Source organism: Macrosteles quadrilineatus, unplaced genomic scaffold (assembly GCF_028750875.1).
Source record: "Macrosteles quadrilineatus isolate MER2022 unplaced genomic scaffold, UCM_ALF_1.0 Scaffold_2__2_contigs__length_208266976, whole genome shotgun sequence".
NCBI classification, from domain to species: Eukaryota; Metazoa; Arthropoda; class Insecta; order Hemiptera; family Cicadellidae; genus Macrosteles; species Macrosteles quadrilineatus.
This window is the reverse complement of record NW_026542595.1, coordinates 189722944-189748124: the sequence shown is the minus strand read 5'-3', so window position 1 is coordinate 189748124 and position 25181 is coordinate 189722944. Positions and strand designations below refer to the sequence as shown.

The following is a 25181-nucleotide window of genomic DNA, read 5'->3' as shown; positions in this document are numbered from 1 at the left end:
CTGAAAGTGAATAAAATTGCATAACTTTATTAACTTTCAGAAATGTTGCAATGTGTTTACTTTTGTTTATGTGAAAAAACGTTTTCCCACGAAATCAAAGTTGGGAAGAAACGCCGTTTTTATTTTCGGGATTATAACGGGAAATTGTTAACAACTAATTATTTTATTGTGTTGAAATTGTTAACCACTTACCATCTTTTTTGTGTGTTTACCGTCTTGTGAGTAACAGTATAAGCGTAAATATATGTTTTAAGTATTTACTTAAGACGTTTTTTTAATTTACTTTCCGTAACTAATTATTATAAACCTCTCAGGTGTTTATTTGATTTTACATAAATGTGATACATGATAATTACATAAGCTGAACACTGTGACAGAGCAGGTTGATCAAAACAGAGGGCAATATGCAAATTAACATTGTTGGATTTTAAAACTGTATTGGATTCCAGAATTTAATTCATTGTCGCAAAAATAATTGGAGGAAGTAAACAATTATAGATCAATCGCATAAGGAGGTAGGCTAGAGGATAACTAACTATTCATTCGAAAAGTCGAATATTAACTAAGTAATAATTCGCTCATTACAAAGTTAATTACGATGGTTATTTGGTTTAGCTTTTGTAAAATGTCGATTTATACCAGAATCTCCGTATAGGGTGGTGTTAAAAAGTAACAACTAATAGTAATTGTAACATTTCGATATCTGGGATTGTCATTATAAGCATTCATGTATTCAGTTTGAAAATTCAATTGTGGCAAACTGTAATAAAAATAAGAAATACATTTTTTTTAAGTGTATTTCAGGGTGTGCACTATTAACATTATGGAGGCCTTGCGCCCAAATGGGTAGAAATCCATTAATTAAGCTGTATTAAACCCCCCACGCTAATGGACGTCACATTATTTATGGAAGATTGTTAATGTTTCCCCTATTTCGAGAGTCTCTGTTGTTCATACCGTAAAATGCAAATGGGGGTTTATTGGTTATGATTTGGTTTTTGACTCTTGTTATTCATTTAAAATTTTAAAAATACACTGGATCCAACATTACGCTTGTGCGTGCTCTAATATTTATCGAAAAGGAATTTTTTTGCCTGTAACCTTATCAGAGTGATCTAAGACTATAAAGTTGCTCAGTCATTGCACACAAGGGTTTGAACAAAATACGTTGTAGTTACCGGTACTGAAGTTGTTTAAAATAGTCTTTGTACGACTTGGCGAGGAGACAAATGTACTGAAGTTGTGTTCTAACTAATGATGCAGCTCGAAGTTTCCTCAATTTGTTTGAACTTTTTCCTTGTTTAATCTACCTGAAACATTTGCCATAGTTCCAGATCACGTTGTTAATTTTAACCTCCGTTTACAAACATATAAGTAAACCTTCTATTGTTCTTTTCAATAATGAATTAACTATAGGCCTACCCTACACAAATAATATATCGATCATTTTTTAAACAGTTACGTGGGATTAATATTATTGTTTCTTTTTATCACACGTTATTATGATTATATGTCGAGGTGATGGTAATATGTTTGTAGTGTAAAAAACTCGTTTGTTTCAAATGCTACCAACACCAATGATTTTTAGCAATGTTGATGCGGCGACCTGGTACATTAATAATACATTGTTGGAGACAAAAATTACATTGAAGAACTCACTCCACTAAAATCATACTATTATTATAGGTTTGTATAAAACCAAACCCATAAAGCCACCACTAAATATTGAGCTGGTTATAGGCCTACTCATCCCCCTTTGAGTAATCATTTTCAAACGTTGAACATATACATTTAGAGATACACATGCATACAAACGCCTACATATTGAATCTGAATTAACTGACGTAGGCCTATTTGTAATAATTTCGGAAAATGATGTGTGAAGCGAAAACTGTTTAATAGCTTTTATTGTCTCAATGCGTAGAAAAAGCTTAAGGTTGCATTATGTTTGGTTGAAAGCTTAATCTTATTTCATAGTTTCGCACAACGTACTTTCATATACAAAAAGGATTAAATATTTAATTCTTTATGTCTATGGTACTATGTAACTTGGTCTGCTTAAATGTCAATCGTAAGGGTTAGAGTGGAAATAGTTTTTTTTGTGACAACAAATTTTATTTATTTGTTTACATTTTTATTTCAACAGTGTTTAAGACTTAAAGGACGTAAATCACTGACTATAAGTTATATTGTGTAAGGGGCGTGGCCACTGATGAATAGTGACGCCACCGTGGCCATGCTATGTGGCCGACTCTCTCAACTTTAACATGTCAAAAACCATCAACGCATACAGAGTGTGAGTATTGATTGTGTAATGTGTAGCATATTGTGTTTCTATTGCATTGATGTTGTAGTGCTTTATATGTTTTAATTTTTTATTGTTAATGTTTTCTTTTTGCAATGAAAGTAGCTCTATCCTCCTCTAAACACAAGACTGCAGCGAGCAATGTGGCAACGTCGCATTCGTGATTATGCACAGACGCTATATGAATTATAGTGTGATTGCTGACGGAAAGCGGCTGGCTGAAGGGTCGACCCTACTCACACACACGCAGGCCTCACACACACAGACGCAAGGGATTAGGACGGACGTGGGGCGGACCATTGTCCTGCCGCGCGAGTCATCACTGGCTCCCGGAAATTAAACTATCAATTTTTTAATTTTACGTTTGTTATAAAATCTGGTGACGCTTTTGACTTCAGCTCAAAATGCTTAGTAAAATGATACCAAACAATATATATTTTGCTTACAAAGTGTAAAAGCTACGAATATTTTAACACGCTTTTATTAGCTAGCTACTTGTCATAATCATTTCGTGTTTGGACTCATTTTTCATTGAATTAAACAACAAATTTATTAACACTAACCATTTTACTGTATATCTAACATCAAATGAATTGCAATTTTGAGGTATCATACAACAGATATTATATTTCTTTAGTGAATAGGGGATCGGGGCTTTCAGGCAATTAGGACGGTGGTGAGTGTGCGTGCGTGAGTCGGGTCCCTCGCAGATAGGTCTGAACTCCAGCCGCACTCCGGTAAAAATCAGACTATAGTAGTGTTACAGCTGTTTCGGTAGGCCTAGACGGCGGGGTTGCCACTTCGCCGCGGCCTTATATTACTCTCTGTTGTGATTATTAGTTTTATTTCTTTGGTGTGTTGATTATCGAGCTTGTGTGAACTTGTTAGACGTTAAAGGGTACGGCTGAAATAAAATTTACTATACTTTCAAAACAAAACGATATTCAAGCCCATCTGAATATGCCGTAACATTGGTGTTATTGATTTCTCTCCAAGATAATCTCCTTTGTGTGCACGCGACGTGTTGTGCTCGTGTTGAAGAACTGTTCACATGAGTCCCTACTGCGTATCTGTCCAGACCGGTTCACATGACATCATGCATGACGTCACTGCCTCGTCACGCAATCTCACATTACTAGTTTTTGTGACAGACCAGTCAAGTTTGTATTTGTTTGCTTTTTACTTACTCAAATGCACAAAACGTGGAATTTCTCTAGTTTTTGTACACGGTGTACACGGTGTGTGATCTCCTCCGGCCCGCCTATCCATCCCATGTTAATTTCTTTTAAGGTACATTTTTCTAAAAAGGTATTAGTGCTAGGGATCTACATATCTGCAGTTAGGTGGGGTGAGGGCATTATTATACCTATTAAAATTATTCAAAATCGCATCGCAGAGGCGTTGAGATCATAGTTTTAATTGCCGAAAAATTATTGAAAATTTGCGTTTTGTGTCTGGTTGTGTTTTCATGCGAATACCATTATTTTATATGCATAAACCACCAGTTTTATATTGTTTTGGGAAAAAATTGTTTTAACCAACAGTTATTCAAGAATGGTTTTAAATATAACTCATTTTTAACAAATAACCTTTCTGGATAGCCAAGGGGTTATAGTGCTGGCTTTCCCAATTCAGATTTGTTGATTCGTTTATGGACTCAAACGCCAAATAATTATTGACATAATTAGAAGCCTAATAGTTATGACATAATTAGTTATCAATTAATTATGTCTAAAAGGTTGACCGGCATTAAATATCAACAAGGCGAAATGTGGATCTTTTGTAAAGACGAAAAATGACAATGAATTTAACACACGAAATAAAAACTTATTTGTCCTCTTTTAAAGAGTAATAATGTCACAGTACTAATATAATAATTGTTAAACTATTTTGTTGTGTAGTTGTGTTAATAGTTGTGAAGTAGTGTGTTCTGTTCTTTTTATAATTCGTTGGTAGGCCCTAAGAATAAAACTTGCACTTTATTTGACATATATTTTGTACAAATTTACAAGTCTAAGTCTACAAGACAAATATGTTTTGTTCTGTGTCAATACGGATTTCAATTTCCCATCAGCTGCTTGCTACAGGCTACGGTGTTCAATCCTGTCTCCAAGCAACCTTGGTTCACGTTTCGTTCCGCCGGAAATGTTCGGAATCTCATTTCCTTTTGTCATTTTTCTCGCCGACTTTTACACCTTTGTTTTGTTGTTCAAGGTGTTTTCTTGTTCTCTTTAGTTCCCTGGTGTTCAAATTACGTGTTTCAGTTTACCTGAAAGAATTTGACCGGTCGACAATTACTGGAAACACTGATTAAAGAGAGATTTCTAGAGATAAAAAGAGATAAACAACTTTTTAAATATTAGACAGTACTGTTAATACTGTTCGATGAAATGGCGACCATACATAGTAGGTATTTTAAGCCAAGTATGAATAGAGACATACATAGAGGACGAGTGGCGCGATCTTGTAGTCTTGTTAGTGACTAAGGCCGACATTCCTTAGACACAGCTGTTAATTAATAGTCCATACAGCTAATGGCAACTAAGGGACCTACAGTTTATAGTGGAATCCAAACCACATTTTTTTCTTTGGTATATACGAATTGGTCTAATTATCAGATTAGTACTGCGGATAGTCTTAGTACTCACTCGTGTGGATGTTAAACCACACCAGGGAGTATCACATCCACAGTGCATGTCTATAAATATCCACAATTCGTGACCTCCTAGTAGTAGCTGGATTACAGGACGACGCCACCCGTCCCAGTTGATAGTGTTTTATAGATACTTTTCACCCATCAAAATAAAACATTTTGCTTTGCGTTATTAATATAAATTAGAGTATTGTTAGTTTATGCTACCTTCGGGGTTTCTATTGGTAAAAGAACACATTTAAAGTTTATCATTGGTACAATATTGATGACAAAGAATTGATTCTAGATATGGGATAAGCAATGAAATTCGTGAATGGAATAGTAAACATAATTATACATCGATATTATTGGCGTAATAAAATGTCAAAAATACTGTTTCATAATTATAGGCGTTGTAACTTTGTGAAATATTCTAATAAAATCAATATCAACAAGGAATATGACACTTGTTAAATGCCATTCAATCGAACCAGGGAAATGTTAGTGAGACGGCTCAATACAGATATGGTTAACCTTATAAATAAGTTGTTCAATAACCAAGTTCATAAACCAAATAATAAACCAAATTTATCATGACCTCCAAATTACTCAGTTTACTCACCCCTTTTCCCCATCTCAAATAAAACTGAAATCAGATAAATTTATGTGTCTCTGAGATTACGTCCAATCTGTCTTTGATTGGGTTTGATGATTAGCGTGACTGGTCAAAATCAATATTCAATGTAACATTTTTGTACATCGTGGTGGAGTAAATAATCGTGTCATTCATAAAAATATTGTTGTGAAAATATAGGCCTATTTAGAAGACGTTTTTACTCTTATGTGTAATTTTAACGATTCCTCTAATTTGTTACATATGCAGCCCAAGCTAAGACATAAGTTAAAGTTTTAATAAGTTAGTGATAAACTAGTAACTCAGATAAACGGTTTGCTGTTGTGTGAATATAGGATTGTCTTCCACTTTTAACTAGAGTGTGATCCTTTTGATATATTGGCTTCGTCTCTCGACTGAAAATGATTATGGCAATACAGCGTGTTGTGTTGATGTATGTTGTCTATTGGGTTGATGAATGTAGTCGGGATGACTAGTGTGTGGTATATTAAGGTCTATGGCACACTACTCTCTATCCTAACTTAACATCACGAACATTAGTGCCTTGCGTTGAAGGAAACTACAATTTATTACTAGGATATTCTTAAAATTAACGGAATCAGGAAGAAATACACACGAACCTGAAATGTAATGACGATTATGTAGAGGTGTTCACGTATGTTTTATGGACAGATGGATTGTAGAATGACAAAATATGTGGGTAGGTGGAGGAAAGAGCATGCACTAACTCGCCTTTTAGTCTTGTTTGGATGTAACCGCGATTTATTCCAAGGATATAGGTAAATTTTAAGAAAGCTAAATTACTCATAACTGTACTGAAATGTAATGATTATGATGTTTGTGATGAATACACAACATACACAATACATTACTTGTTGACGTATGTTGTGTATGTTGGGATGACGAGTGTGTGCAGGTCGAGAGAGCATGTATTGTAGAGAGATCACGCTATCTGGTGCTTGATATGAGCACGAACTCGACATTCAGTTTACCTGGTAGGACACTGTGCCTCATAACGTGAGGAAAGTAATTCGACTATTATTGAAAGATTGTATTGGAACGTAAGAAATTTAAAGTTGGAATGCTTTTACGTCAAATATGGGTGGTTCTTTGATTAATATATAGAAGAAAGTGCAGAGAGATTTTAAAACTATTGTATACATGTTAGTGTTTGATTTACCAGTGTGATACAATGAACAAGTTGGTTAAGTGTGTTTTAAATCGTGGATTTTTTTATGTTGCTGCTACAGTTGCTGCTTCTTTCATTGTAGACTAAAAATGTAATATTTTTTCAGGTCAGTAAATAAATAACGTGATCGTGATGTTGGATGATTGATTGTTTTGTTAAGTTTCAAACAGGACGTAGAGATTTTTTTTGCAGCAGTAGATTGGTTTACTACCCCATTAAAAAGTTATAGCTTTAATGTTTTATGAGTGAAGATTGTCACCTGAATGTAGTTTCAATTGTACATTCCTTGCCAAGTTAATTAACTCACCATGTTACTCATGTTACGTGTAATAACGTTAGTTTAAGTCTATAAAGCCTCTGAATTCAAATTACTAGCTTTACAATACAGGCGATGATTCCTATAGTGTACCCATTTAGCGCTACACATTTATCTGTTTTTTTTAAATAAATTTTCGTATTAAGATTCCGAAACTTTAAAAAAAGTACTTTTCCGAAAGTATTGAGTGAATGAAAAATGAGGTCATCGTTTATTTTTTTTGTCGTATGGTTTTAGTTTTTGTCGGAACTAATTAAATAAGTCAAATTTTCAACCGTTAAAATTTCTGTAATTTGTCTAAGACTTCAGCCAATTATTATCACATTTCAATCAAAGTATAGAAAATCATTCTGGTACCCGAGTACGTTACACAATTAACATGAAGTTCAAACCAGCTAACTTGCCTGAAGGCAATTTACACAGATATAAGATCATCTGTATCCGGAAGAACTCCAGAATTGCAGATTGTCCGCATAATTATCAGTCTCTCTCGCCGTTTTCAAAAGTTCCTTGTAGACCTTTCTGATTAAACATATTATTCTTTCGCGAACCTTATTTCATCTAATTCATTCTATACGAACTTATTTTTTTAGTGAGCTGCCACACAATAAACTATAGGTAGGCTATTATAGTTATCAGCAAGAATAAAAACGAAATATCATAAATTAATTACAACATATTTACAGACGTAAAATTGTATACTTCACAGAGTTTAATTTTTTATACAATAAACCATTAATATCCTTCTCATGGACAGCATAATTTGAATCGTTATAAAATCATGTCTTTGCTAATAATATTCTATCGAGTAAGATTCAATTACAATCTAGTAATCAAATTAAACTCAACCACAGAAGTTGTACCGTGCAGACCTGTGCAGACCCAATGTAAACCTAGTTGTACCTCTTGCCTGCGACCCTCTGTTGATCAATACGCCCAGACCAGACGGCACCGACGGACGGTTCAATTATGGTTGCCACTTTGGAAATTGTTTTTCTCCCCGGACGAGATTTTAAAATATTTACGTCATCTCTGAAATTATTGTTGTAAACGTTTGAGATTTATTTTGCTGTGTGTTCGAAACAGTGAAATGTTTTCGTTTGTTGAAAATTGTGCTTTTTGATTTTATTCAAATATACCATCTGGATTTTTATTAAATGTTAATAAATAATAGTAAATGGCACAGTTAAACTCCCTCTATTCATCTGACGCATAGAAGCGCTGCTTTAAAATAATCTTAAGGATGACAAATCTATAAAAATAAGTACGTTTAATCTATGATATCTTCAGTATCCAATAGTCAATGATATGAGTCACAAGTTATCACAGAAAATTGAATAGCTTTCTGGTAAAACGTATGACACTAAACAACAATACGAATTAGATGAAATCAGCTGTTATGATACCTAGTTTAGTTATTCATGCCACACATCCCATGATTGGTATTCCCTACGTGCAAAATTTGCATAGTTAATTATTGATATTCACATTAGTTCAATACAAAGTTTGTAATTAAGTTTTTTTATTTCACTGCCGGTTAAATCACGATGTTTTAATTTATTTTCCTTATTGGGAAAATATTGTTATTATTGAACTATTGTTGCATCTTTGAACCAATCAATATAGAAAGCCTACCTACAGTTAGTTATCTTACTATATGCCTACCTTGATGTGAACAATTAAGCATTCTGTTTTACGTTTGGATGAATACATAATGATTGATTCACTAACCTGTCCTCAGGTAAATGTTGTTAATTGTTTGCCGAAAAGTAAATAAAAGAAACGTCTTATAACACTTAAAACATATATTTACGCTTATACTGTTACTCACAAGACGGTAAATATACAAAAAAGATGGTACGTGGTGATCGATTTCGATTGGACACTCCAATCATCATCAGACCCAATAGGCGAATGGGTTTCGCCTATTGGGTCTGATGATGATTGGAGTGTCCAATCGAAATCGATCACCACGTACCATCTTTTTTGTATATTTACCGTCTTGTGAGTAACAGTATAAGCGTAAATATATGTTTTAAGTGTTATAAGACGTTTCTTTTATTTACTTTCCGTAAATTTAATAACACGTACAATGCTGATCAAGAAGTTATTTAATTGTTTGCCATCAATAAAATATACCTACTTTTAACTTACTACGATTTTTTACAGTTTAACGACAAAGCGTTCAATTTTACCTTAGATTGAATGCATAATGATTGACTTAGCATCCTGTTGGGTAAATATTGTTTCATGTTATTTACCAATGAGCTCCGTCGCTTTCATTAATTTTTATCGATTAAATCATTTTGTTTCACACCAATCCTAATGGGAAATGACCCATTTACCAACCTGGAAATACATATTGTTCATTTGTAAATTGTTGTAGGTTTCCTAGATTTTTATGATAACGTAAAAACTCGTTTTACTGTTTACGTTGTGTTTGCGTTAGTCATAAAAGGTATATTGCACCGCTGTTAGACCTGTCACTGTGGTGTAGAATATATAGCGTTGCAGACAGGGTGGGTTGTAACCAGGGTTGTAAAGGCGGTGTTTATAGGCTAATGGTTTATTGGATAAGTTTGTCGGTGACAGCTACAACTTGTATATTGTAGCACTGAGGTTGACAACGGACTAATATTGACAGGTTACGCAACAAATTGAATACGTTACTGTAAATATGGAAAGACTACTTGTTTTTGTATTTTTGTTTATAATTGTTGTGTTTTGTGTTTTTTCGCTATTACTAGCATCTAAAAGTCCAATTGATTGCACGACAGAATATTTTGTATAGGACACGTATGTTAAACAAATGTAAATTATTCAGAATTGTATCAACGTATCCTGCTCGTAAATGTATAACAAATCGACTGTTGGAACACACATCATTGCTGAACTTACGACTTTGAATTATTTAGCCCCTGAGAGAGAATCTTAAGATCAGGTTAATGCAAACTGCATCATAAACTACAGTGATTAACTATGAATCGCCGAAAACAAAATATTTCGAGTGTTTAAAAATTACTATTCTCCGTTCACAAAATTGAGGAGTTATTAGGGGAAGAAATATGTCCTCTCCATTCAATCCGACCTTTAAAATAATAGCTCAACAGCTGAGGTTTGCTTAAACAATCAGCTGCAACATATAAACTCAAGCAAACAAATTGTTGGGTAACTTCCCCTTAAACCGCCTAAATATTGCAAAAAACTATAGAACAAAACTCAATATTGATATTTTGTACTACAAAAGCCATTATAAAACTCATACATGATTAGATCAATACACATCGAGTTTTTTTGACAACCTCATGTTTTTGAAATTTTCAATATGAATTTAAGTTGATACCTTTCAGCTCTGTCCTATTGCAATGAAATAGTTTCAGTATCCAAAATTCCATGCTATACGATGGATGACTAGAATGTAGCCAATGATTGTTGTGCACTACTTTACCTGCGCGTGAGACGAGCACACGTCCTGCGTTATGAGGTGCAGTTGTTGCATTATGTATCACTACGCGTTGCTACCATTACATAACCTTGGCATGCGAGACTAGAGGTTCATGTGCGCGTATCGCATGGTGTGGTCACGGTCTGGTCAACACCACAGAGGTTGTTTGTATGCAACATGTGTAGCGACTGGAAACTTGATTAAAGAAAGTTTGTGCTGCAAGAAAAACTGTTTAGAACGAGAAATAGTATGAAATTGTATTCGGTAGTATAGTGGTCATGTTTGCCTGTCATGTGGGAGGGACCCGAGTTCGAGGAAATATGTCGTGAATTAATGCTACCCCGGGTGGTTCGATTCCGCCAACAATCGCTGATTGAACTTACACCACGTACCATTTTTATAAAAGGTTTGGTTTAATTAATGACAATCTGCACGAATAAACAAGCTTGGCTGTTGTTTTTTAGCGCATAGAGCCTAGTATTTCTTCTGTATTCCATGCAAATAGACAAAACATACGTAAACTAATGGAAAACACATTCTAATGTTAAATTGATATCGTTCTTCCAAAATGCGTACAACATTAGTAAAATTGTAATCTTTGAAACTAACAGTCTAAGAAACTTCATAATAGGGTTCTAATGTTCATAGCTTGCTTATAATAGCCTATAATTGCACTTGCTCATAATAGCTTTTAGAAATTAACGTGTTCATCAACTAAGAAGTAAAAAGGTGTAACAGCACATTTCTTTGCAGTTTAAGTGCAAACCCAGTAAAGTGCAAAACGCCCATATTTCTTTTGTATACATGATAGTAATATGTGTGATTTTTATTTACATACTGCGTTGTAGATACACACAATTATAATGGTTCTTGACAGAATTTTAGGTAGAGTAAACACTTAAACTGGCGCAAGCTACTTCACCTTCGAACTCACTCAGATTCTCGATCTTCGAAAAGATTATTTTGGTTGAGAGAGTACGCTACAATGCTCTTAGTCGAAATCGAACTAGTTTATTGCCCTCATTAAAAGACACGAATTGTGTAGGCAAAATTGTCGCAATTCAACAGTATTACCATGCTACTAGGTGTGACAAGACTCAGTATCCATGCTACATGCTCTTACAAACCCTTAAACTTTTCTATGGTTTGCATTACCTACGAGTTGCAGAACGAGAACACCTTTGCACTCAAGACTTATAGGCGGTGATGAAAGTGATCTTTCAGTGTACATTTCACTCAACACTACTGCTGGGGCTGGCTGTGTCTGTAGGCAGGTTGAACGTCCTCACAAAATAGCCTCGGTTCCGTCACATTAGGCACCCGTGCTCCATGCAGTAACACTTTCACCATCTCACTGATACACCTTCGTCTTTGTCAGTGGTGAAGGGCTAGGCATTCTTGAAGTATTTAGTTAAAAATATTGTATTTGTTAATGGGGTGGATAAAAGTTTGTATTGGGTTTTTTAAGTGTTTGAAGTACTGGTCTGGGCATCAGTGCAAGATATTAATCTAACGCAACAAACTTTTTGTATAGATATATCTAAGATTTCAGACAAAAAAATTTATACTCGTTTGTTGGAGGATTAGTAATGTAATTTTCTAATTAATGTAATTCTTTTGTCACCTGGGAATCTAGCAAAACCCCAATTTTCGAACAGTAACTGAACAGTCAACTGAAACAGTCAACTGTGTGAGCAATATTATTTTACTTAAATATGTGCAATTTACACACTACTACCATAGTACCCTATTACATTATTATGGGTTATTAGCTGTGTGTATTGCTTTTTCACTTTCTATTCATGGACATTCGCATTTCAGCCTTTTACATAATTTAAAATATTGTCTAGTTGATCATTCGTAAAATTATGAAACTTAACTAATGAATACACTATGAGTATACAATTTCGACAAAAACTATGTTAACTAAAAATAAACTTTGTATATTTTGTAGTTTTCTAATTAAAATTAAAATTATTCAAGTTTACTACAAGAATATTTAAATTGGAATTGATTACAAAATTCATTTTTTAACCCTCCGGAGTTCTTTATTCAATTGTTAATTAAATATCATTATGATAATGTATATTAAACCTCGACTACACTCAGTAAATGTTTAGTGTGTAGAATTCTTTTAAGATTTTTAAATAAATAAATATACAGTAAAACTTTGTTGCAGTTTTCCCACGCAAAATTCTTTATTCAATTGTTAATTAAATACCATTATGGTATATTAAACCTTGACTACACTCAGTAAATGTTAAGTGTGTAAAATTCTTGTAAGATTTTTAAATAAATATATATACAGTAAAACTTTGTTGCAGTTTTTCCACGAAGAAAAGTTTTTACAAAGTGTAATCCACCTGTTGAAAATTAAGCATGCGGGCTGGTTTTCGTTTCACTGTTAAACACACTGAAACGAGTAAATCTCTTTCCGAGCGAGTTCCTGTACAATTTTCTTTAGCGCTATGATTTTTTAATTTTAGTTTAGTTTTCTGTTTGTTGTTGTAATTTCAATTAAAATTGTTCTAAATATGACATGTGGCATGTTTTCTTGATGGATGTTGTATCAATATCACTGTCAATATTAATAGGTGTAAATTTTCTGTGTATGAGGGAAATGCTTGTTTTGTTGTAGAAGTAAATAATTTATTATTGTGTTCTCATACTAAAATGAATTTAATCTCTAATGGATTGGCTTAAGACAAATGTAAAAAGTTTGTTTATGCTTGTTGTTTTCATGTTATTTTTCTAAAACTTCTTATTTATAAATACCTGATTGTCCGTTGATGGTGAAACCAAAGTGGTATATGTGCACAATATAAAATCTTAAAAAGTATAGTCTACGCACTCAAGACTAAACGAACGTAAAAACCATCGATGCATATAGTTAGTTAAACTATAATATGCATCGATGGTAAAAACAAACAAACAAAATAAGCTTCAAATCTTACAATTGGCGATAAGAAGTAGAGAAGTCAACTGTCGAAGGCAAAAGGACGATATTTGAAATTGAGATAGACTTTGTAAAATGATGGTCCTTAGAAAGATAGCAGCGATTTAGAGATGTCCGACTGGGCTTGATGGGGTGTCTGCTACTACTGCAATGAAATACAACTGACCACTGACTACCTACAAACTACGTTCTAACCATGATATTGGTTTACATTTTGTTGTGGTTGGTGTTAAACAACTTGTGTAATATTTAACCAAACAGATTTTTTCCAAAGGATAATTCAACGATATCAACTTATTAATTTACTGAATTTCTAAATTACCATTTACAATATGCATTGTTATTGTAAGACAACATATTTAGTATTCGGAGTTGTGCATTATTTATTTTACCTACGACCATTTTTTAAAGTAGCCGTTTCAGTACAGTTCTTAGAATTAAAAAACATCTCATAACAGCATTGTTTACTTTCATAACAGCATAGTTTTACTCATAACAACACGTGTAACAGACCAATGAGGTTCAAGGATTGAGAGAGGAGAAATAAAATTGTAATGATTCAAAATTCAACTAATGAGCTGTTCAGGCCAATTTAATTGTTGATTGGTGCAATTAGTGTGTTTCGTTGCATCACTGTCAAAGGCAATGGGAGGTTATAAACGAAAACATAACCTCTTTTAGAAATCATGAATAGTGATTTTTGGTAATTAAAACAATGTCGTAGGTAAAGTAGTGTACGCAACTCGCGTAAATAATGTAAACGACACTCGTAGAAGTTTTTAAGGCACTCGCCAAGGCTCGTACCTTAAATTTTCTACTCGTGTCGTTAACACTATCTTTACGCAATCGTTGCGTAAACTACTATAATGCCTTTTAACGAACAATTAGTTAGTCGTAATGTCTGACTGTTTAAAACATAAAAATGTGTAATGAATCTATGCATATAAGTGTGAAAATGTGTAAAGAGGTGTTTGACAACACAGTCACAGTATGACATCTCCGAAACGATATACTTGTTGAAATATAATCTGATAAGGATGTTCAGTGTATCATAACATGTCAACAAATAATAATTATTAATTTCAAAAAGTATGATTTGTGTTGGATAAATGCTTAACGCTAAGAAGACAAAATTCGCATGAAATACAATTTACGTAAATTCCTTGTTATTTAGACGTCCTGCGAGCAAGATTAAGTTTTTCAGAAAAGTGATATTCGGAAGATTGAAAGTTGGTTGGCAATTTGACACCGTGGAGCTGGGTGGGATTAAAACTTTAGTCACTTACTTAAACGACTTTTGATTCGGGTCGTTTCGAAACTCTGCTGTTGTATCTGCGATCAACGCGAGTTTCCGTTGACATGTCATAAATCTAACTTGTACTTCCGCTTAATCATTTGTTTTATTCGTACTCTTTGGATTGTTTCTCTAAATAGCGGTTACATTGTTGCAACTAGGATTTCATTAAACGTTTATTTTGTCAGAAAGGTATTTATTTTGTTGTTAAATTCGATTTGGTATCATAAGTTTTCACGATGGCAAGTTGACTATGCAGTATTTCACTAATACTGTATTAAGTGACGCAGTACTGCATCTGCATGCCAGATAAATAATAGTTGAAACCCGCTGCTTAATGATAATAAGTGTGTTGACATACACATAAATGAATAATGATACTCAAGTCAGACTACAAACTTTCGCAGATACTTGACCAACTATTGTTGTCTACATTATTTTAGGGTTAATACTTATCTTACATTAAGATTGTTTGTTATCTTTGATAAATTGAAATTTGTTAAAGTTATATTTTCTATATTTTGTATGCATTTGTTTTTTGTAGTATCGGTTTACTATTTATTACTATTATGTTTTTACTAATTATTTCTTGTCATTCCAATTACAAAACAACTGAAACTAAACAAAATTATTCATAAACTATTGTTTTTGTCTCCTGTGCTATAACCTAAGTAAAAAATAACACACACTGTAACGGGTAATATATGTCTTAAAATAAGTTAAGAACCATTTATACTTAAAAATCAGTGCAATCAAGCATTAGGAACTGGACATTAGTGGTTGTGTCCAAATTGAAGTAAAATGAATATTAACAATGAATTAGTGCATATTTTTGTATGTTTATTGAACAATATTCGCCCTGTGGTAGGTGCGTGAACCTTTTGTACTAAGGGTCCAGGTTAAATCCCGTCATATTACCAAAGCGTTGTGGTAATCTTGACTCGGTGATTCGGAATCCACCACAAGAATTTAGGTGTAATTATTTTGGAAACAAAAAAGGTAATGCTTACAAACAGGAAGAACTCCCTTCACTATATATACGATTAATTTAATTTCAATTTAAGCATACGTATCCGAAGTGAGCAAAGTCGTACAGTCAAGTCAACACCACCACCACCAGACTGTACCACATGTTAGTGGTGAGAGTGTAACCACGAGTGACGGCACAAAAGCCACATGTGGATAATGTTTTGTTACTTTAGTAACTTATGTTAACTTGCATCTTAGAAACTGGAATATATTAAAGTTAAAATATCTAGAAAGACAAAAATGAGTGCACACACTCAAAACCAAAGAACTTAAGATAGTTGAACTATTGTATACTTGGCATGAATAAATCTAAAAGGTATTTTAATATCCTAAAATCGTACCAAAAAACGCAATGTTTTGAATACAAATTTTGGAGTAGAGCTTTTTTAGATAAAACCACCGGATTAATTTTATTTCCTCTGTAATTTTGTATTCATTTTCTACTTTCAAATCAAATTACAACTGTGATTGGAATAAAATCAAGAACGTTTAATAAAGATATGTGACACCATTGAGGTGTTGTTTCCATCAATGATGAATGTGCAACTTTTTCTACATCACATTTAAGGAACACTTGCCTCTCTTTTATTCTCATCCCGTTGTAGCTAACCACGTATAAAGCAACTATAAGACCACTGTATAAAAACTTAAATCAAATCCTGCCTCCCTACTTATCCTACCTTATTCAATTTCACAACATAGATATTTGGGACGCAGTAGCTAGAATGATTAAATTTAAATACAGTAGACACAAGGCTTCAAAGAGTTTTTAATTGTCGTTGCTCTCTAATCAATTTGATTTTATATATATATTAGTCATATTTATCTTTCTCAGTTGTTATTGGTTGTTAGCTTGTGGGTTTGTTGTTATTGTTTTCATATTATTTATTTATCGTTGTTGTTTAAATTATTTATTTATTAGTATACCTTTTGTTATTTTGTCAGTTTTTGCCTTGTTCGGCTATGTTTGTCATTGTTATTGTTGTTTGTATTAGATCATTATTATATTGTTCATTTTATTTCTAGTCTATAAGCACAAAATTTGTTATTATTAATTAAGCCATTCTGAGTTGTAATGTTTTGATGTGTAGCTGTAAAATGGAGATGTCCGTTGGAAATAAATAAATGAATAAATTCACTTAGCTATTTGATCTTATATAATCCGCCTTTTTCAAACGAATTGCACTAAGCGTTGGTGTTATAGCGCAGTTGCAATTAAAGCTTAAAGCCAGTAAAGTAGGCGATAAACCCGCTCGGGGAGTCTCAGTTTAATATTGGCCCAAAGTTGGTGCAACAACAAGAGGGGCTGATTAACTTTTGGGGCGCTTCAGCCCTTAAGCTGTCTGGTGGCTGAAAAAGTTCTCGCCATAAGCTACTTCACCATTACACCATTATTTGATTTAATCATCATATAGTTTGTTCAGTATGGTTAATTATTTATGGATAGTTTCGTCCAGTAAAGATGTGTACAAGTATGAGAACTGAGTTGACAATTTTATATATTAAAAAATATTAATTTCCTTAAACAATTGTTACTTTTTTAACCACTAAAATAGTCAATGAATCACTGGTCTTTAAATTCAACAGAGTTGTCTTTTAAATTAAAAGTAAAATAATTCGAGGGTTTAAATATACCCTACACACAAAATAATCCAAGTACTTGTAATAACAATCAAGTGTGTCGATATGAAACATTTAAATAAAAACAAAAACAATACCTGAAACTGAGCTTAAAAATGTAGAAATTCAAAGAAATGGTGTTTTAACAACATAGGCCTAAATCATAAATAGATGTCGAGCTAAAGCAATCCTCATTTTCCAACAAAAATTCGTAATTTTTAAGCCAATTTAATTCGATATTTTGCACTTGGCGTGTTTGATACGAAATTGTCAATTTTAAGTAAAAGTGACCTTGAAATTTTCTTTTCATAAACTCAACCATTTTTAGTGACTTAATATAATGTATACAAATTAAATAATTTCCCTTAAAAAACAATTTTTTTAGCAGGACTTTTTACCCGACAGAGCAATTTACCCCAACACCCATATCAAGTTTCTATAATGATCGGTTGGAACAATTTAAAAATACAATTTTATGTAAAAATATGAAATGAGAGGTATCTGGTTATCGAAGTGATTTTCGAGAACATTTCATTCTCGATTTTCTCTTTATTTTGACCCATTGAACCATTAGCCAGAGTTTGTCTGTTTACTGTTATTGACACACTGTATAATGTATATGTATATAAGTATATGTCCCTGTGTATGTTTGAATAGTTGGTGTGATTCAACCTTTGCGTGAGAAGTTTTGTGTTCAGTACGAAAAAACAGATATACATACAGAAACCTAATAAACAAATTACAGATAAAATCTTCATTACGCTATGGTTTTCGCGTTTAGAACGAAAATGTTGGCCAAATTACCAACGAATTCAAACTGTAAAATTCAACGCAGCACTTCCTGTCAAAAAGTTTGTTCAATTACGAAAGTCAATGTTCAAACTAAAAAGCTATTGGGTTAAACAACTTTCCGCCCAGTTTGTGTCACTAAGCTATGTCACGCGCGAAAGAGTGAGACAGGGATGACTGGACAAGTTTGACCTAAAATAATGTTTTGTTTTCACTACTCTCTCGAATTAGGCGTACATTTGCATTATCTTTTGTTGTTTACTAGGATTTGTCTGCTCCCGCTTCAACTCAGAGTAGTTGTTATATGTTTAGACTATCTTTATCACTATGCTGGTATATTTTGACTTGTTATGTTACTTTTCTATTATGAACCCAAGACATTCTTATTGCGATAGTCTTTTATTAATTGTCATTACTGTATTCTAACGTGTTCGTTTTGTTTGCAGGTAAGTGTGGACAGAAGTTGCAACCTCAGTAAGTATTAGTATTGAATTTAGAAAATGATGCTGTTTACGCGATTTAAGTTATGAAAGTGGTACAATAGGACGGAACTTAACTTATGTTATCGTAGGGAGTCATAACAATGGCAGGATTTTATGACCAGGATCGAAGTCATAGAAAGTGACCTTAAAGAGAAACCGATTTATAGAGCCTTATAGAACCTACATTTCCAGTCCTAACCACTTAGCTAGAAAAGAACAACTGGCAGCACTGACACGGCAATGGATACACTGTGACATTTTGTTATGTTGGTACCAGCTAGGGGGAATCAACAAGCTCATTGGCTCATGGATTTATTACAATTCTACAATCCCCTATCCCCCTAGTTCCAATGTACCAAGTATAATATACTATTACAATTCTACAATCCCCTATTTCCCTAGATCCAATGTACCAATTATAATGTATACTTTACTTTTAGCACAACTGGCGACCAACGTCTCGCGATTCTCTCATTCAGTGCTATTTCCAGGTGTATATATAGCATTACCCAGTGGATCTAACCTAACAGATGAAGGGAGTCCCATCAAAGTTCTAACCCAATTAGAACCATTATTTAGTGGTTTTGGATCTATTGCCTTCAAAAGAATAAAGTAAGTTCATTTGTAAAATCAAGACTTGACCGTTAAATGGTCTTCTGCTCTAGCTTTTAAGTACTACCTACGGAATTACTAGATCACTATCTGCACGATGCAATAACATCCCAACGCCCAATCTGAGGCTAAAAGGCTAAGCATATTAAAGCAGTGGGTAACATTAACTTTAACGTGATGTCCGCCTACAACATCACTGGCGGTCGTTGTCGTTTCAACTCACGTTAACGTTAATGAGTAACGTTATTGCGACATCGTGTAGTGGGTTTGTTTGGACGAGCAACTGCAAAGATTAGCTGCCATCGTATGTGTTTAACCTAGTTAATACGTTTTAAAGGCCCTACATAACGTCAGTTTTTTCCATTTTAGTAATATGGTTTATAAAGGAAGTTTTTACCTCTTAAAACTGCCCAAGTATTTAACTATTTAACTGTAAATGCTGTTAAAGTACGTAAATTTGGGGTTATACTGATGAATAATTTTGTCCATTCTGGTGTGAAGTTAACTTATCCCAGGTTCATATGCGTGAATTCATTATTAGTGCCGCGGTTAGAAGTTCGTTTCGGAATTTTACTCCATAGTTACTAAGTTTTTGAATAATTAATTTTACAAGGTGCGCATAACCTGTGGTGAGGGCTTTTAAGTTTTGAACACTCTGCCCTGGGTACCAGGGTTTAAATCACCCCAACCATGAATGGTTTTTTGTATGTGATAACGCTGCGAACTAAAGGTTTTTGACTTTTTGAAAACACCAAAGAAGAGATATTTCTTTATGTATTGGGAAACTCACTGCACCAAACTCCATACTATAATTTAACCATAAGAAAATCCGCAATATGAAGTTTCCACCCTTTTGTCTTCCATATTTTCATTATCAATGTGATGATGTTACATTTTTGGATTCCATGAATCAAAAATCAAAATCAAATTGTATGGTTGTTTTTGGATCATTGTATTGAAAAGCGAATTATTTTTGCCATTAAAATTTCTAAGAATAATTTTCTACTCTATTGTTTATTTGGCTAAAAAATAGCTTAGTTTATAGCTTATTTTGAAATAAAAATACTAGTACGTTATCAGTTTCTTAATGTATCAAGATTGATTTTGATTTATATATTTATTTATCCCAATTCAACCAACAGGATACAATAATTGGTCTACTAAGTTAGAGTGCAGATCTTACAGTTTTGGATGCCAATTAGAACTGTTTTAGCTGTAAAATGATGTCGTGATTCGGTTATTTATCTTTAACCGTCGATTCTCCTTTCAAGAAAACAAATTATGTTCTACCTTAGATGAGGTACAACATCTTGGGTGTGTTTGCTTAATCTATAATAAGGAAATCCCCCCATCAAGCTCCGCCGTAATAAACAACAGATAGATCTATTTTAATAATACCCCCGCCGCAGCAAACCTGCAGACTAAGCGAATTTCCATTTACCTGGCTGGATTTCTACTCAAATATTCCCTTAAAATTGTCAAGATTTATTTCATATTTAAGTAACATTAATTTTAATTAGTACTTATGTTTGCTGCTACAGGGAATGTATTGAGGTGTGTTTTTTATTGAAATATTGATAGCGTAGTATGGAATTAATAAAATGGAAAAAATGTTATACAAGTTTATCCATAAACAAGCAAACTACAACAGTTTATTCTCCATAAGAATAACATGGGAATTTTAAATTTACATTTTTTTAAATTATCTCCGTAACCGTTAGGCATACAACAACGCTCCAATATACTAAATTATTTCTTTTTTTAAGCTCTACAATATGGTTTGGAAGGAAATTGTGAAAATTTGTGTTTTTAGGGTAAAAAATGGGAAAACCCAATTTTTACCCCATAAAACCCCCCATAAACCCTCGTTCCCATAGTCCGATCATGCTGGTTCGCGAACCCGTTCTAATAAACGTAGGTTTACACGTTTGTACCAAATTTCATCAAAATCGCATCACTTTTGCTTGAGTTATCGCGCTAACGGACACACACACATATATATGAATTTGAACGGATGGTGTTTTTGGCCTCTGGGGACCTCAAAACGAAAAAGTAAATCGGTCCCGGGTCTAGGTCTTACCATGAGACCTACGGTAATAGCTTATCCCCTATATGGGAAATTCGCTAAAACGGGCTCAATTTATTGAGATACTTTAGCAGGATACTGTATGCATAAAGTGTGCTGAATTTACTGTTATGTGTGGAGCTTTATGGCGTAGTATATAAGCGGCTTCACAATGCTTACCCGATAACAGAACTGGGCCAAACTTTGCGCTGGAAGTTGTGTGTTCGCCAAGTACACGACCCTAAGTACATCTTGTTATATGGCTTTGCAAACGATTGCAATTAGTTAGAATGTTCAGTATGGATACAATTTATATTAATTAGATCATAATGCTGTATATTTAATATTTATCCGTTAATAGTAGTTTTAGTTACTATACAAAACGCATATAGAAATAACAATATTATACTCTTAAATTAAATAATTCCCATTGAAAGCTGGGTTTCAGATAAAGTTTTCATTACTTAGGAGTGCCTTTTGTGATTATTAACTCCTGGATCTTTCCTCAAGGCTTGGTGTCGTGTAGTTTTTGAGAGTCGTATCGTATTGGACCCTTTATACGCTTTTAATATTTCTACTCAGTTATAAGCCGTCATTTTACACTCGATACAAATATCAAAAATACTATTTAGCAATCCGACCCTGTGTAAGCGCAGTTACACCGCTAAAACCCAAGACTATCAAAATGTAAAAAATTCTTATTCTTTTAGGCCTACATCACTATATAAAAGTATATTCAACTGATTTATTTAAATTTAATTTATAAAGGGGGTTTAAATAGTATACAAATACTAGTGTATTGTAACTTACAATGTTCTTACCGATTATTAGTTTAACAATATATCTTAAACAGTCTAGCATGAAAAAAAAATTATTTTCACAAATTAATAAATGGTTTACATGCGATAATTCTATTCAAAATAAAGTTAGAGACTATTTGTATTCGGATTTAACAACGTTAAGCAGGCAAAAGACCGAAGACGTGGGGATTACATTGGATCTTGGTAATTACCTGTCGGCAATAAATTGGCCAAAAGGCGGTGATATGTCGCCTGGAGGACGGTCGTTGGCGCGATGGCGGGAATTTACGTCGAGGGATTGTTACCCCCCTCCTCACCTCCCTTGGTAATATCTGTAAAGTCAAGGGGCGCAACGTGGAACTGCTGTATGCTTAAGTTGCATTACAGTTTTGTTGTTGAATTTGTATTTGCATTTGTTTCAGGGCTTGAGAATAGATTTAAAATATGAATAGGAGCCTTCTCTAATTTGTATACATTTGGTTTAAGCGAATTTCCCTATAGGGAAGTAGCTATTACCGTAGACCAGGCGTATGTCTCATGGTAAGACCTAGGCCCGGGACCGATTTTACTTTTTCAATTTGATGTCCCCAGAGGCCAAAAACACCATTCGTTAAAATTTTTATATAGGTATATATTTTGTCCGATTTTGATCAAATTTGGTTTGATGGTGTAAGGCGGGATAAACTTGAATGAGTTCGCGAACCAGCATGATCGGACCATAGGAACGGGGTTTAACGGGGGGTTTATGGGGTAAAAATGGGATTTTCTAATTTTTTTACCCTTAAAACACGAAATTTATCAACTTTTCTCCAGACCTTTTTAAAGAGCTTAAAAACCAAATAATTTAGTGTATCAAAGTGTTCTTGTACGGTGATTGGTTACGGAGAAAATTCAAAAACTTGTTAATTTCAAATTCCCATGTTATTCTTATGGAGAATATTGTAAAATGTTGTAGTTGGCTTATTTATGGATATATTTTGATCAAACTTGGCAGATTTACTTATTTCATACTAAGCTATTGATATTTTAATAAAAAAAACACACTTTATTAGTTTCCCTGTAGCAGCTAACCTATGTACTCGTTAAACATAAATGTCAATTTAATAGATTAATTGAAAATCATTCCAGGCAAATGGAAATTCGCTTAGTCGGCAGGTTTGCTGCAGCGGGGGTATTTTAAATATCATGCAGGTTTCCTCTAAATATGATGCAGGTGTATTCTAGTAAATCAAAGTGTAATTCGTCTCTTACTTGGTATGGTATTCACCATCTAGTAAATTTTAAGTGGTGTCATGTAAAATAGTTATTGGTTAATTAATCGTAAATATTAAAATTAAGTAGTGAAATTGTAGACTTCGATAACAGACACAATCGCATATTTCCGTTATATTTTCAAATTACGAAATTACAGATAACTTTAAAGAGTCTTTTAGCTTGTTTAAAATGGGCTTGATTCAAAGTAGTATAGTGAGCTGAATTTATTATATTTCAGCTCCATGTAGTAAGTCATAGAGTAAGAAGAACGCCGATATGAAAACTGTTAAGGCAACGTTCGATGTATTTTATGCATCGGTAAGTTTCGAGTTAACAAATTGGAATTGGAAGAAGTATTTCATTCAGATTAAACGAACCAAACTCTACGGTCAAAGGAATGTTTGTACAGATATTCACTTGATTTGCTAGCCTTGGTTGAATCCTTGGATGAAACATGTTTCCTGTGTAGAAATGAGACTTGGTTACTGGTGCAGGTATTGGAGGAAACATTCGTTGTAGTGGGAATCATATTTGTAGCTTTCACTTTTAGGAGATAGATTTATTTTAAAATTTATGGAAGCAGTAATGAATATTATTTAAAATTAATTACAATTTACTGTTTATAGGTTTCTAATTTTTGATTGCCAATATAGATCCATGTGAAAGTATTTTCTAAAATATCCTTCAAAAAGATTACTTTAATATGTAAAAAAAGTAACATCCCCTAAACACAGAGAAGTTAATAACTAGAAAATTCTAAGCATTTAATTAAAAGAAAAATTTTCGGAATGTAAGGAAACAGAAAGGTATATACTACACTTTACACCACACTAAACACTTTAATGTTTGTGACCTTGTAATTAATATTATTAAATTTAAAGTTTGTATATTTGTTTATAAATTGAAATCGCCCAATGCGTTTGGTTTTTGAGCTTGTAAATAATTTACATTGTTAAATGTTAAAATGTAAACGTTAAGAGATGTTCCAAATGTAGTGAAGCTAGCATGAAACAGGCCATCTTTTATCAGAAAGTAATTTCGAAACATCAGCAAAACTGTTGTCCGATACGTTACGGTTATAGGCTACAGCAATGCGGTATATTGGTAATGCTAGTTTTTTTACGAAGAGAATTTTTTCTGATTACGTTTTTAGAGTAAATAATGAGTAAAAGTAACATAAATATTACCCTAAAATAAATATAACCCTTTGTATTTTTCTAAAGTTTGTATTAAGATTATGTTAATATTTAAAGTATATTGACCAAACTGAGATTTGCTTGCTGCAATTTATTAGTCAAAACTACTCTAGTAGTTACTGAACAATAACCTTAACACATGCACTTGCGTTAAAGTTTATGTCTCCTAGGATTTGTTTTTTTTTTATCTACAGTTGTATTTTGTTTAACTCGGGCGAACAAGATACGCTACAGAAAATAATTATTATAAACTACCCAACAAGATTGAACCAGTAAATCAGAGAAGCAAAAAAATACATAAAATATATCAAAACTTTAATACATAACTTGTTTATGAAGCGTATTGTTGCATTAAGAAATCTTGAGACAGAAGTAGAATTGAGACTATGGAACATAGAAATTATTTTGTAAAACGAATAAAAAAGCATTTTTCCCGTAGCTCACATTAACATGTTAGTCCGCCTATCATAAGAAAAACAGGATTGACGAGAAGGTGATAAAAATATTATTATATAAAAAAAAAACTATATAAATTACATTATACGTCACAGGAATAAAAGAAC

General features: G+C 33.2%; 1 protein-coding gene across 7 annotated transcripts in view; it reads left to right on the top strand.

The window, feature by feature from the left end:
* Positions 1-25181, top strand: part of LOC128984367 (kinesin light chain-like) — a 153717-nt gene that overhangs the window by 31014 nt on the left and 97522 nt on the right. The window contains exon 2 of one of the 7 annotated variants that reach the window (XM_054403678.1): positions 2147-2296. The exons of the other annotated variants lie outside the window; for them this stretch is intronic. Within the exon in view, the coding sequence (XP_054259653.1) occupies positions 2268-2296 (29 nt within the window). The 5' untranslated portion in view covers positions 2147-2267. The remainder of the gene's footprint in view (positions 1-2146; positions 2297-25181) is intronic. 7 annotated transcript variants of the gene reach the window in all.